The 14,889-nt window shown below is 36.1% G+C and overlaps 1 protein-coding gene across 10 annotated transcripts in view; it reads left to right on the top strand.

Annotated features, from left to right (window-relative positions):
* LOC124154267 (potassium voltage-gated channel protein eag-like) overlaps nt 1–14,889 on the top strand; it is a 599,395-nt gene that overhangs the window by 416,028 nt on the left and 168,478 nt on the right. For all 10 annotated transcript variants that reach the window (XM_046527883.1, XM_046527890.1, XM_046527891.1 and 7 more), the window contains exons 2-3: nt 820–920; nt 1,792–1,924. In XM_046527883.1, coding sequence (XP_046383839.1) covers nt 820–920; nt 1,792–1,924 — 234 coding nt within the window. The remainder of the gene's footprint in view (nt 1–819; nt 921–1,791; nt 1,925–14,889) is intronic.

The raw sequence follows: 14,889 nt of genomic DNA, 5'->3' as shown, positions 1-14,889 counted from the left end.
CTTCAAATGAATTGGCATATGAGTCATCCATTGGTCTAGGCAAAAACGATGGCACGGTTGAATTGAATCGTTCTCGTGGAGGTGAGCCCTTTAAGTGAACCGTTAGTCGCGTGCAGTGGGCAGTCCCTTTTTAAAAGTTCCAAAAATTACGCATATGCGGCTAAATCCGCCGTACTTTATTAGAATCCAAATTCAGTAGTAGAGAATAGTATAGGTGGTAACATAAAACAAAAATATAATATATTAAGACAATATGAAGTATAAAAAATAAAAACGCCCTCAGAATTCAGTTATTGTTACTTACTCATAAATATCTGAGTATCAATTTGGAAGGACTCCATTATTACCCCGGTTAAATCATTCCAATTACCTGCTCCCCATTCATGAAGGAAAATGTACCTAAGTGTAATTGAGAGCTACCGAGGAGGGTATATTTTAAAATTATAATACTTCCTCGTTAGATAACTACTATCTCCCTACCTATTTTACTGGTCCCTCTACTCATGATTACCACTGGTGTGGATATTTACTTGAATTATTTACCTTCATAGTATTTATCCTTTACGTTCGTTAATAATAAAACCTCTAATGGAAACTGAAGAGTTGCAATTTTCTTAGAATGTTCCGAATATAAAGTATTCGCGGTATCTATGGTGACTCCACCCCAACCATTACTTGTAAAAATGTACAGCGCAGCAGTTATGTAATCTAGGCATTTCTCATGTTTAGCCACTTCTCCTGGCTAATTTAACTGTGTTTAAATGAAATGACACTTCCACTTGAAGTATTACTAATTAATTCTCTCATTTTTCTTTGCAGCTGATAGCAGTTTCCTCTTGGCAAATGCTCAGATCGTGGACTTTCCAATCGTCTACTGCAATGAATCCTTCTGCAAAATCTCCGGCTACAACAGGGCAGAGGTAATTGACCTGAAAACCATGCCACTGTATCTAATTACCCTAAATGCTAAAACCCTAGTCTCTATTGGTATGGATTTTATTTTCTTTCTTGGCTTGGATTTACCTCCATTATCCCCACTTCTTTCATTCTCTCACCCATCTATCCGTTTACTCTGCATGCATGATGTATCAACTGAAAACATTGTAAGCGAATTTTTATCTAACCGAAATACGCTCGGCAGAGTTTACCGATATGTGGTGACCTGGTTTTAGTCGATCGATCGTGCATTTAAATATTCTCCAAGAATAATGAAATTAAAATAATTTTACACGTGCATATACTAATATTTTTCTTCTCCATTGTTATCATTACACTCAAGCTGAAAATATTTCACTAACGTAATGGTGCCGTAGTAAATTTTAATTGCAGCTCATTGTTTCCATTTACGATATTTTGGGCTGAAAATGTCATTTACACCGCTTGCATAAATAGAGTAAACACAATTTAATTGAAGAGAGGCCTTGCGGCGGTTAGTAGAATTACTTCATTTGATTAATCAATCAAAGGCAAATTTATTTGAAGAATCAATTAGCTTATATTCTCTTGCCCTACACATTTGCAACTGCCAGTGCAAGATAAAACTAAGGTTGACATCATGTAATTAAAATTCTTGTAACGTGTATATTAAAAATATGAGTGTTTTAGACCGCGAAAGGTGAAAATTCCCGTTTTCTTTCGAATGCACCGTAAAATACATTTTAGAATGATTTTTTTGCCTTGTTTGATCGCAAAAAGTTAACCAAAAATTTTTCTCACTTGCGACCATTATAGAGCATCGTTTTCTTCATTCTAAAATTCGAAGAATGTGAGTGTCCAACATTATTTCCGCAGGTTATGCAGAAGTCCTGTCGGTGCAGTTTCATGTACGGTGAGCTGACAGACAAAGAAACCATCTCGAGGATCGACGAGGTCTTAGAGAAACAGCTGCACGATCAGTTCGAGATACTCCTGTACAAGAAAAACAGTAAGTGACTTTGTGCATCTCCTTCTATTAGGAAGTAGTTATAAGTGTGTGCGTGTGTGGTTGTGCGTGTGTGTTTAAGTGTGCCATATTCTTCACAATAACCTTTTTCTCGCTCAATGTTGATACTCATGTACCACCCTCTAGTTCTTTTCATTCGTTGTGGCCAGATGAGTGCGTACATTATACATTTTAGTAAAAGATCCAGTTCCATTTAAGTTTTGTCTGTTTTTTCATGCCCATTGTTTGGAAGCGGATAAAATTGAGTTTTCCCGAGATTTCTGGTGAAAATGAAATCTGCTATAAGTCTTCGCAAAACTTTTAGCCCTATCAAATTGTGTCCATTGGAATTTCTCAAAAAAAAATTCGAAATATTTAGGGTGTTACTTTTGATAATTGGTAAAGAATAGGGTGAGATGCGGCTTAATTTTAGGTTAATATTTTTTTATTTTAGATTACTGGTTTAACCTTTTGGAATCCCGATACGTGAATTTATTTAATTAAACGCCTTAAGTTTAGCCAAAGAATATTATTAAATTAAAATATATTCGTTGACTACCATTAGTAATGCCGTCAAATTTTCTACAAAATACCTAATACATGTCGTTAATTGAATTCTTTTTGATTTTTTTTATTGGCTTTTACCCTCGTTCATCTCATGAATATAAGAGGCCATTTAAGTAACGACACACCTGAATTAACCGTAATTGCATTACTGCGCTAAGTAATGGAAACAATGGTATCCGTCAAATGGAGAAGCATCAATTTTCATTCATTTAATTCAAACAGTGTTTGCTCTACATTTTCTTCTTTTTTGTAATTATTTATCAATATTTGGTTTTATTGTTACTTTAGATATGGCCAGACCAATTGGAAGATCCATTAAACTATGAGCGAATTAGTAATCTCACATTCCAAACAATGGGCATGATTGTGTGTTTTGAGTATAAATAGTTTCTTCGACTGTTAAAAAGTTTAAAAGTTAAATTTAAAGTTTAAAAATTAAAGTTTAAAAATTTAGTTAAAAAGTTAAAAATGTTAAATTTCAAACTAATTCTTGCGGCTTCAATTTTCAGCTAGGTTTATCATCAATCTCATAATGTTTGCCAACGGTTACGCACTCTGGCTACAGTGTTTACAGCACGATTCTTGACGCTATGTTTCTGGTCATAATTGGGACAATTTTGGATTGTAATCATCGATATGATCACTTTTTCCGAGTCAATTTACGTATTCCATGATTGCTATTAAGTTAAATTTAGATTTAGTACTTTAGTCGTATTATGTTAATAGAAATCTAAACATATGAATTATCGCGGAATGTGGTTCATTAGTAAGTTAAATTAATGGCATACACTCACGCTGCCACTATGTGTTCTATATTTGTGCATATTTACTCTTTAATCGGGATAATTATTGAAAGGTTTGGCTCAAATAGAGTTACGCGACTCATATATTTAGTGATTTTATCGTAAATTACATTCAAAACTGCTCCAAATAGTTCAAGTGCCCACTGTAGATATAAATTGTCGCTTCCTGTCTTATTTGAACTGGCATTGTTTTCTCATTACCATCATTTATCATTATTCTGGTCGCGATGGTGACGTCCGTCTGGTACATTATTGAGCATCCCTCAGTCGAGCCTTTTTACTACGCGCAAATTTTTTCAATAAGTCACTTTGCGTGGACCACATTGGCACTGTCATGGAGCCTTTCTGTGGAGCGGTGTTTCCCAACTTCATTTAATCTTCAATCACCTTAATCACGTGGACGTATTCACCCACACTCAATTTCCGATTGGGCCCGCCTGTGTTCAATGAGCATATAACAAATGGTGAGGAAACGGTTCCTCGTTTGATCTGTGGGACCTTTCACGCTACTGGTTGGTAGACCATATGAGTAATAATTCAACTCAAGTACTCGTAAAAAGTTGTCTTGATCATTAAAAAAATGAAGAAAATGATGATGGGGCAATTTAGATAACATTCAATCCCATTCCTTAAAAAAAACACTATGATCCCTAACGTTATATTCTTGTTTCTTGTAAACCAAAAGTCAGGTCTTAGCTGAGAATCCACATTGAATATGCTAAATTTTCTAAAAGTAGAAAAAGAAGCAGAGGATACTTGTGATTTAAGGACATAGCGGATTTTCTGAAAGTAAAACTAAGTGAAAAGAAGCGATGAGAAGGAATATGATACTACTGACACTACTGGTTTATGGTGTAATGTTGAAGAATGTATTGTTTTGCATTTATCAGGGTAAACGCGATAGGTTACCCGTGTAATATACCAAATAATTCATTCCTGGGTGTGCAAGGCATCCTTGATCATAATTTCACACAAGGGATTAATAACGTGACTGTAGCGATGAGAGCTTGCACAATACGAGTTGTTGATAGTGTTTCTTTTTCCAAGAAGTAGTTTTTATTGAAGAAATAAATTTTTAATTCCAGGTAAGTAAGGAAATAATCGTTTTAAAAATGTCTCTAACCGATATAAAGCCCTATCTTGTAGCCCTCAGATATCTTTTATCAAATATATCTGAGCCATGAAAAATAATGCATTGTGCTAAAACTTAAATTCTCATTAGGGATTTCAGCTCTATGGCGAGTTGTAAAATGAAAAAGTCCAAACAGCAATTCCCTTTTCGGCGATATAGCACAATTTTTGATTTTTGGGATTAATGTTTTTTCTCAGTAAAAAAGTATAACATACTTAATCCACTCATATATCTTTTTAAGCTAGGATCTTTCTCTTAATTGCGGACTGCATTTACTTTTTAAACCAAGATATTTTGTTTTACTCTATGATGCTTTTATTTTTCTGGCTTTACAGCATTCTACACAATAGAAATGTCAGAACTCGCGGAGAAAGCTAACCCACTTGTAAGGTTGGCTCCAATAAAACCAACCAATTTATTTTTTTCGGACCCTGTCGCTTCTTAAGTAGGAGTAATAAGTTTCGTAATGTAATAGTTTGACAAAAAATCAAGGAAAACTGGGAGAACTTGAGCTTATCGGACTCAGCGGATTTTCTTAAAGTAAAACTAAGAGTGAAAAAGCAAGGAGTAAGGACGCATATGAGTGTGCATGACAAATATGAAATTAAATATGAAAAGCATAAGAAATTAGAAGAACGGAAGAAAAACAGCAATTAAGGAAATTCGTCCAGTCCGCAAAGCTCAAGTGCCCCATGTTTTATTTGCTCCTTTCTCAAATTTAGCATATTCAAAGTGGATTTTCATCAAGGTCCCACGAGTTTCGGTTTACAAGACACAAAAAATATAAAGTTAGAGGTCTTTGCGTTTGTTCAAAAAGGAAGGGGATTACAAATTATCTTAATTGCCCAACGCTTCCGCTTTATCAAATTTTTTGAATGATCAACATACCTTTTGCGAGTACTAGAGATAAATCATTACTCAGACGGGGACTATGGATTAAAATTTTCACCCATCAATCCGCTGGCTATTTTGTTTCAAGACGCCCCGAAATGGGAAATTATATATCACGGCTATTCACAGCGTCATTAGTTTCTTTGAATTGGATCAATTGGTTATTCACAAGCCTCAGATCTCCTCCGCTTTCTGCCTTACAGGTAATCGGATTAGTGGCTCACCGCTGATTGAGTCTAGTCATTGAGGAAAGTCGTCGATAATTCCGAAGTGAGCCTTTAATTATGCGGGTTATTATACGGGATTTTTTTAAGCCTCGATATTGATTATAGATTCTATAATCTTCGTTTAAAAATTTCAATTTACAATAATTTCTTACTGTCATGTCATTTCGAATACGGAAAAATTAAGCTCCTGAAGTCTTCTCGTGTTTTTCACCGGGTGAGTTCATTGTAGGCCGACATGCAATTGAACCGTTGACATTGGTAGTAAGTCACTAAACGTTAATTTTACAGGAGACGAAAGAAAGGGGCTTACCAACATTGTGAAGCTTACATTAGTGTACAAACTTCGTCAATCATAGCGACTGGTACGTGACTTTCTCCTTGTCCATACCATTAGCACGTGCATGTATTACCTTCTACATGAAAAAATTAAATTTCAATTTTTTTGCTTACTACCTTTCCCATTTCAACGCTTCAATTGACGGCCAACAATGAACTCACCCGGTGGAGAACCCTAAAAGACTTTCAGCATCGTAGCAGGACTTTCAGCACGGGAAAGAACAAGATCTCATTTCACGAAAAAATGAACTTAATGCTACTGAAGGCAGTAAAACACGTTAGCCTCAGTCTATCAAAAAAAAAACGCTAAAAGGGCAAGTTTGTTTGCTATCTTAAAAATACTTTTATTTCACTGATTTGTAAATTCTTGTCCTTATTAAGAATTGAACTGAAAAGAATTCCAGTCCATAACTCGACAGCTGTGAAGAAAGTAAATCAAAAAACCCAATTTCTCAGTTTAAAAATATCCTTCGTAGTGGTACAAGTTTCTCCTTTCACAAAATTTGTTAAAAAGAAAAATGAATAGATTTCAAGTGGATTTTCAACATTCAAAGGAAAATTGATGATAAGAATTGCATATAATATAAAATTAATCATGTGAACATAAAGTCTTCAAATAGTTCTAATGAATCTGGGGAACAACACGCTCAAACCCAATATAAATATATAATATAGGAGACCCAATTCCGTCCCATTGAAGGCTCATTTCTGTTGCCAATCCGGTCGCATTTTAATCGGTTTTCAAATATGTCCGCGGCGCGGTGATGAGTGCAATGCGATCCACATTTTTCAATATTTTGCGGTATAATGTTTTCTTTGCAAGGAATAGCTTTGAAAAGAAATGAATTTGGTTGGCCACATCATTATGTGTACAGATTTCAGTTAATACACCTAATTATACCTTTTTTCTCCGTAAAACTCGGATCGCTTTGTCCGTCAGCGACACGAGTGGTGACTTTTGTAAACCTATTGAAATGCGCGCTGGGTGACAACACTTTTAGAGGCCGACTTGAGGATCCTCTTTTCTAACATTCGTGCTCAAACCATTCACTCAATCACCGCTCATTGAAGTTTTCCATACATTTCACATTAAGTTATTACACCTAGTTAATTTTCATTGATCTATTGCAATGGAAACGAGCTCGTGGAGAAAACTAGCTTTATCCCATGGTACAAATTAGCCATGACAATGCCAATGATTGCGCTTTTCAATTGACCATCGCGACCACTTCATAATTCTCCCAAATAATTGTAATATAGTCATGCTCACAACTCGTTCCAATACTTGTGTTTCACTTTAGAATGTTTACAAAGGGTGCTTGGATGTTGCCTGTGAATCAATCGAAATATAGCCCCTCATGTGTACATAATTGTTCCTCGTTCATAGCACCTCTATGTGCTTTCAGTGTGTGTTCATTGTGTTTGTTTTTCATAAATGTTTCCTATTCTGCAATCTTTGTATAGTGGATGTAAAGAGGAAACTTTCCTGTACAAACTTTTTTCACAGATAATAGTGCCTATTGAATCCAATGTGTGTTTTCCAAATGTGTGAAGAGTCTTAGAATAGTCACCTCACTTGTTTTCCCACCTGTATAACGTGATACCCAATTTCACTTAATCTATACGTCCTTGTTTCTCCTGTGTTTGCGCGCGGGAGTAGCGAGTTTGTTTGTCTCTGATATGGCCACGAAATGAATGGGTGTTCGATGTTTCTGTGTGTATGTGTCGTGTGCGTGTGTTTATTTGTGCCTAGTGAATAAAGAAAATTTATATTAGATAAGTGTCCTCGCGACTCTAAAAAAAAAGACACATTTAGTGATAAATAGCTACAATTCTAACCATTCCTTTAACAATAATTACCTTCAGTAAAAAGGAGTCGCTGTAACATGATATTTTTTTATTAAAAAATCCTCTCCATGTGTTTATTTGTGATTATATTGGAATTCACAGATGCATAATAATCAATCTCTTTGCCACTCTTTGTCCCCGCACTACATATCACGTGAGTTTTCCCCAGAATGTGTGCTGCAATTACCACCACAAAGCCCTGTTCTAATTATTTTGTTTTCAATAAGCAAATCTGTGCTGACACGCTTTCACTGTTATCACACTGTTAATTAAGATATTTACATTGCTCTAATTTCGACATTATTTGTGTGTAGATATCCACATACTATTTATTGAAGCTTCACTCTTTTTCACATGCATGCTGTTTTTGATGTGCTTGCGAACGATTTAATGCGAAAGTTTGTTCCTTTTTGCCTCTGTGGCTTTGTATTTGTAGCATTTTTCGGTTTCTCGTTTCGGCCCACCCGCAGATTTGATGGGCGGCTGCATTGCATGGTGACACTAAGGCGAACTCGCATATTCTAAAAGACAATAGACTATACAGATGGATAAATTCTACTGTTATGAGATAAAACTATATTTTATTCCCTGAGAAGGGGAGCTTATTGCGTGAATCTGTTTGGTCGAGCCCTATATGAAGGCTATATTTTATGCACTTCTACTTTCAATGATATATAGTTTAATTTGAATTTGTACGTCTCGATGACATTTAGTTTAATTTTGCTACGCCCGTATAGAACGATGATATAAATTCTATATCAAAGGAAGATATCGGATCAAATGTCATACCGTGGGTCACTTCAAATTCATCAACATGTTGCTTGATTATGAAAATTAATTGTTAAATGTGAACGTTTTTCTAAGCAGATGGTCTTGTGGTTTTTATCATTCATATTTTTTTGAAATATATAAATATGTATCAATTCCTATCTTGAGTTTACGATTTTACGTTTTTTAATGTGTACGGAGATACTATTTGCAAAATAATAAGCGAGTCTGATCAACGTGAAATCTTCGACCCAATTTTCTTTTTTAAAGACGATTTTGCCCATATCTTAGAAAAATTTTCAACGAGGTTTTTTTCAAAATAAAAATAAATTTACAGGCTAAGATAACCTGATTTGCAATGCTGAATATCAACAAATAATGGCCCTAAGCTATATAATATTATTAATAATGTATTTTTGTATCGTCTATTGGCCTTCGATAAACATCATCCTCCGGCTTTTGGTGTATGCTTCGTGCTTTTATCCAAAGGCCAAAATTTTCGGTTGCATGCAAGTCTGTGTATGTGTTTTTATGTATACTCTCACTGGAATCACTGTCTCTTTCCATTATGCACTTGAGTTTGTTGTTGCATATGTCTTGCCTGTCTCAGGTCATGAACGCATGTTTAATGGATATGCATATTTTAGATCTATGTTCGCCTTGCATTTTACTTCTAATTAAAAATTGATTCCTTATAAAACTGTTAGTGTGATGCTGTATAATTAAATATCAGGAAGAATGTAATTTCATTCCTTAGGTGAAAAATTTGACAAGGAATATGCGCTGCAAGTAACAAATTATAAGGATCATCTCCGTGAATTGTGAATAATTATTTCTTAGGAGGTAGGAGAAAATCTATCCATACAAATGACTTTCTTATAGGTTCTTCAACTTGCTTAGCAAACTAAGGCTTTCCTCTCATTTTATTGGATTTTTTGTTTCCTGTTTGTCTATCCGTCGGTTAAATGCACTATAGTGGGATAAATTCACCAAAAATGGCTAATTTCTCATTCAAGATCTCCATCAAGAGTAGAAATGAATTCATATAATATATTCTCTACTTTAAAGACGAATTTCACTATTTCTTAGTAGTATTTCTACGAGGTTTTTTTAAACTAAAAAGAGAGATTCAGTGTCAAATAACCCGTGTAATTGAATATTACCAGATGATGGCACTTAGCTTGTGAACGTGGGTGGTTTTAATCCTTGTGCCTTTTGTTTTTGTTTAAAGAGAATACCACAAAGTTACCGAAGAACGTATTTTAATATTCTGATGTGTGATTAGGTATCCGGCAATAATAAAAATTAGCACATTCTCTTGTTAGCTGCATGTTCAGTCACATTATTGCTTTACGCTTCATTCCGATAAATCTTTATAAAGATAAAAACCGTGTTTCAAAATAAGTGCACAATCAGCTAAAGTATCACATATAAATTTTAATATAACTAAATTATTAATATACTGTTAAGTATGATATTTTTAATGAATTTATTTTTAATCGTTTTTTAAAACAAGTAACCTTTTAAATACTGTAAAAGTGCTAATTATATTATCTCTGAGTCGATATTTAATCACTCAAAAATGAGATAACATTGCTAAAATTCTGGCGGGTCCACAGTTTTTATAGCATATGTTAATTAAAACATTGTTTCTTTTGAAATTCTATAGATTTTTCGATAGGTGTACTTGCTGGCATCATTATATATGTCAGTAGCATCACTCTGAACTCAGGCATATTTGAACAGTTAACATGGAAAAATTCCCAGTAACGAAATCTTTACAGCAACAGAGTCAACTTATGATGAAACCCTTATACCCCGTACTCTCGGGTGGGAAAATTTGAAGTGTGATAAGTTATTTGTGATTTACTTTCTGAAGTAATTCACAGAATGAGGCTGTGCTTCAAAATGCTGTTGCTCTTCCTATCCCCATTTCAGCCTGGCAATAAAAGGACCTCTCAAATATAAAAGCCTTCTATTTAAATTTCAGACGTACTAGTGTCAATAATAAGTCGTACTTTAGGCTGAAAGTTTCAGAAACTATTATTTTTGGTTCTTTTGGATAAATTATATTTATGTTCTATGAAATATATCGTTCTTTTTCTGAGACTATCAAGATATTTTGTACGTGGTACGGCGAGGGTTAGTGTCGACGAATTTGAATGTCAAATTGTAGGTAGTTGAAGTCTATGGAGAAACCTTGTGATATTTTTGTCTCGTACATGTGTTTCATTTCCGTATTCTGTTTCCTTAGTTCCGAGTGCCACAAATTTTAGCAAGAAATGTGATGCTTATTGTAGGTAATCACTGGCCAGCCAACCACTAAAAAATTGAAAACAAAGTAAAGACTGAAATACGGAAGAATTTTGAACTATCTGACAATTTTATCTCCAAAAAAATACCGCTACGGACAATCGGCAAAGTTCGCTTACCTTTAACTAGCTGGCAAAAATCTTCGTGCCTACCGTATTTACTCTCATATGTCAGTTGAAGTACTGGAGTATCTGGGTATGAGAAAAAACCGAAAAGGAAATGGCAGAGTTTACTTTGTTTATTAGTTTCAGCATTCTTTTTTTGTGGACTGCTAATGTATTTTCGATTGCATAGAACCCAGCGGAGGAATTTATCATGGAAAACTCTACCCTACAATGGCTGCTATACGTGGGGCACTTCTAGTAATGGACGTTAACCGCGGTGTGTTTTGTTATATCGTGATCGACTCTAAGTGAGTTGGTATACATATTTTTACAGTTACCTTTTGAGGCATTATTGAATACAAGATGAATGAGTTAGTGAGAAAACCCTCTGGTTTTACTTCTTCCAGCATAGCTGTTATTTGTTATGAACTTCTGGATAATAACTTAATCCATGTAATTTATGTCTAAATGATTTCTAGGGAGATGAAGTTGATAGTGCGCTATAAAATGAAAAATCCAAAAAGCATTTTCTTACAGTTTATATAACTTTTGCTGTGATTTGTCAAATAGCTGCAGTATTTCTGCATTTTTTTTGGAAGGCAAAGGAAGGGAAAGAGATGAATTGAAAAAATCGATTCATATCAGAAAACTCAAAAACATATCAGAAAACGCAAACTGTATCGTTGAAAATAATACGGATCTTAATTCTAGAAGAAGCCGTTGAGCTGCTAGCTAGGAAGGAGCACACGCTCCTGGGTACCGAAATCGCAGAGCTCTTCCCTGTTGGCGGTAGTGTAGGTAATAATGGCTTGTTTTCAGATAGGCTGTTCTTGATTCGCCCGAGCTCGTTGAGGAGGCGACTAGTATTTTCGGCGGGAGGAGCGAGAGATGAGGGCTTCTCCGTGGAGGCGCCTACCAGTGACGCCGGCGTCGTCAACGGCCGGGAAGGAGGAGGAGCGGGGCGTTTGGAGGGTTGCGGGGAGTTCAGGGGCGATAGGCGTGCACGCGCCACTGCGGATCGATTGCGGCGTGCGCCCCGAGTGCACCGCATCGCCTCCTTCCTTCCTTCACGGCCGTGCGCCATTGAATGCGAGCCGGCAGCTGCGGGCGGGATTTTCGGGAATTGCGTGCGTGAAAAAGAGGTCTGGGTGGATTCGGATCCTGCCGCCGCAGAAAGGGTTTCAAACTCCTATACAAAGGTACTTAGGTGAACCAATAAATGCAAGGTTGGATCAAAACACTGTCTACATCTACACTATTTATCAAATGATTTGCTCCCATGGACTGCAGTTTTTCTAACGGAAATATCGATGCCTCCGCTGCACAAACGCTCAACAATCGCCCACCGAATCAAATCCGCTCATCTAGTACTACTGGGGCTACTAGATGAGCGGATTTGATTCGGTGAGCGTGTTTTGAGCGTTTGAGCAGTGGCGGTATCGATATTAAACTTACAGAGAACTTTGGTTTAATGTATAAAGGTGCTGCGTACTAAAGTGTAAACCCGTGTGCAGTTTTCGTGGCACCGAGTTGTCTGGAAGAAAATTTTACGGACAGAGATGTCAAAGTAGATTTTATGTAATATTTTTAAACTCTTTGCCATTTTATATTGGTCGGTTACTTACTAGTCAATTGTATAGTAACCGTCTACCTTAAAAAGTAATGTTGGTTGAGTTTTGGAAGAAAAGTATGTTAAGTAAAGTCGGAAGCCAAGAGCCCTTTTGTATCTTTGACCAATCTGTTCGTATCGTCTTCAGAGTTCGTTGGTGATATCTCGCTAATGAATGCTCATTTAGAGAAGCCATCGTGGCATAAATTGTATATGTGGTGTACTGAAATTAGAGGCTATTGTAATCTCAGGCTATTCGTAAAATAATGTGTTCTAAATATAATACTCTTAATGCAAAAAGATATAGCTATAGAAAAACAGATTGTGCCTGGAGTTAGGATGATAGAAAAAGAGGTGTATTGAGGTGCTCCCAAAGAAAGTGGGAATGGGTTGGACCTCAGAGTAAGCATATGTAACCGCGAATTTCGGCTGCCAAGTTTAAAGTGGCTTTGTTCGAGTCTGATTGGCTGTTTCAGACGATAGAGTTTTACACTTCCTCTCATCCGGGGTCACGTATGTCCTAGTTGACATTTAGCCGCACCAACAATGTAAGGTTCTCCATCTCTTTCTATATTTAGCTTCCTGTTCTGAAGTTTCAACCTTCTCCAAATCAGAATTTAGTTGGTCCCACCATCTCTTTCTTGTTTTTTTCTCTCAGTCTTCGTCCATTTGGGTTTGCATTTTAGAACCTCCTTCATCTTACCTCCGTCTTCTTTTCTCAGTATATGGCCAAACCATCGAATTCTTCTGCCCCTAATTTCAGCGATATCATCGCTACTCCTGCAGAGTTCTCTGATATCCTTGTTGATTTTTCTCTCCACCTTCCTTGTTTATGAGCGGGTCGATTAGCATCACGTAAAACCTTATTTTATAATACTGTCAATGATTTCTACTCTTTCTTGTTTAGTATCCTCGTCTCAGATCCATAGATAGTGTTGGGCATTTCATTATTTTTTGGGCCATGGCTGGAATTCCCCTTAGTATTGGGGAGATAGCAATTTACATCTTGTTTAATTCATGGGTAAATCATTTCCATTAAAAGTTGATGGCCAAATACGGCGAGGACAGCTTCACTCTCGTTTCATAAAACTCCCTAAAAACTCATAAACAAAACAAACTCTTTAAAAAAATTAAAAAAATAAAGTGCGTGATATTTCGGGCAACTCGCTCGGGACTTCCGTTGTAATGTTTCTTTATGGATACATTATGCTGCTTTTTACAATTGTCATCAATACAATCATCGATAAATGGTGCTAAGTAAAAATAGGCGTAATTATGGCAATTTATCCGTTTTTGAGCTTCAGTTCAATTACAGCTATATTTCTTCCAAGATTTTTGCAGGATGAAAAAATTACCTCAACAGGAATACCAGGATTGTATTAAAAGTCTATTTATAAGCATTTTTACTTCCTAACCTTAGGGAGAGTAAAACAAAATTTGAGTTTCAAATTAGCCTGCGCAGCCACCTGCAACAGCTCTATTATAAATATTTTCCCTGAGGGCTGGAAAAGTAATATCTGAAGCTATGACAGCCGTCAATATAGTTATCGACACGGCCACTCAGCATGGGCGTATATATTCTCAATTAAAGAGATAGAAATTATGCTCTGTGTGGTTAGTAGGCATTCTAATTTTTGGGCAACAGCCAGGCTGCATATCGTAACTTTATCGATAACTCGATTCAATTGTCGATGTGGCAGATTACGTAATGGTGATGTGACATTTTTCATGCATAATCCTTTTATGCCCCCACCCAGCACTCTACTGGCTTAATAACTACTCACTTAATTACCTGGAGTACGTTTTGATGTGCATATGGGTGCGTCAGACATTCAATTAGCAGGTCAAAGTGAACCCATATACATTCAATATGAATTAATCATGAGATGGCCAAATACCACTCACTTCAGTTTCAAAAATATTGATGCGAGTTATTTGAATTAATACGTTGGGCCCAGCTTCACTTTCCTTTCATAAAAAACCCAGTGCCTGATATTTTGGACTACTTTATTTGGCCTCTGGATGGAATTTTCCTTGAGAATTACGTTATGCTGTTTTTTAGACCGTGTAATAAATCGAGATAAGAGAAAATCGACGTAATTATGGCCATTTATTCCGTTTTGACCCTGATTTCAATTATAGTTATATTTACCTCAGTATATTTGCAGGGAGGAAAAGCTCGCTCAATTGGAAAGCGCTTTCAAATTCTCCAGCGTTTTACGGCGAAGGTAAAACAGAATAAGAACCTGTCCTTGGAAGTAATTAGAAGAAGATTAACCAATAGAGTTGTGAACTGACATGTTTTCATTTCTTTCCACTTATGTCACAGCTATTGCATTATTCCTTGCATCATAAGTTTTTTCTGCCAAT

The sequence above is a fragment of the Ischnura elegans genome, chromosome 2, assembly GCF_921293095.1.
Source record: "Ischnura elegans chromosome 2, ioIscEleg1.1, whole genome shotgun sequence".
Classification (NCBI taxonomy): Eukaryota; Metazoa; Arthropoda; class Insecta; order Odonata; family Coenagrionidae; genus Ischnura; species Ischnura elegans.
The sequence above is the reverse complement of the archived record's forward strand: the minus strand, read 5'-3'. Positions and strand labels throughout refer to the sequence as shown.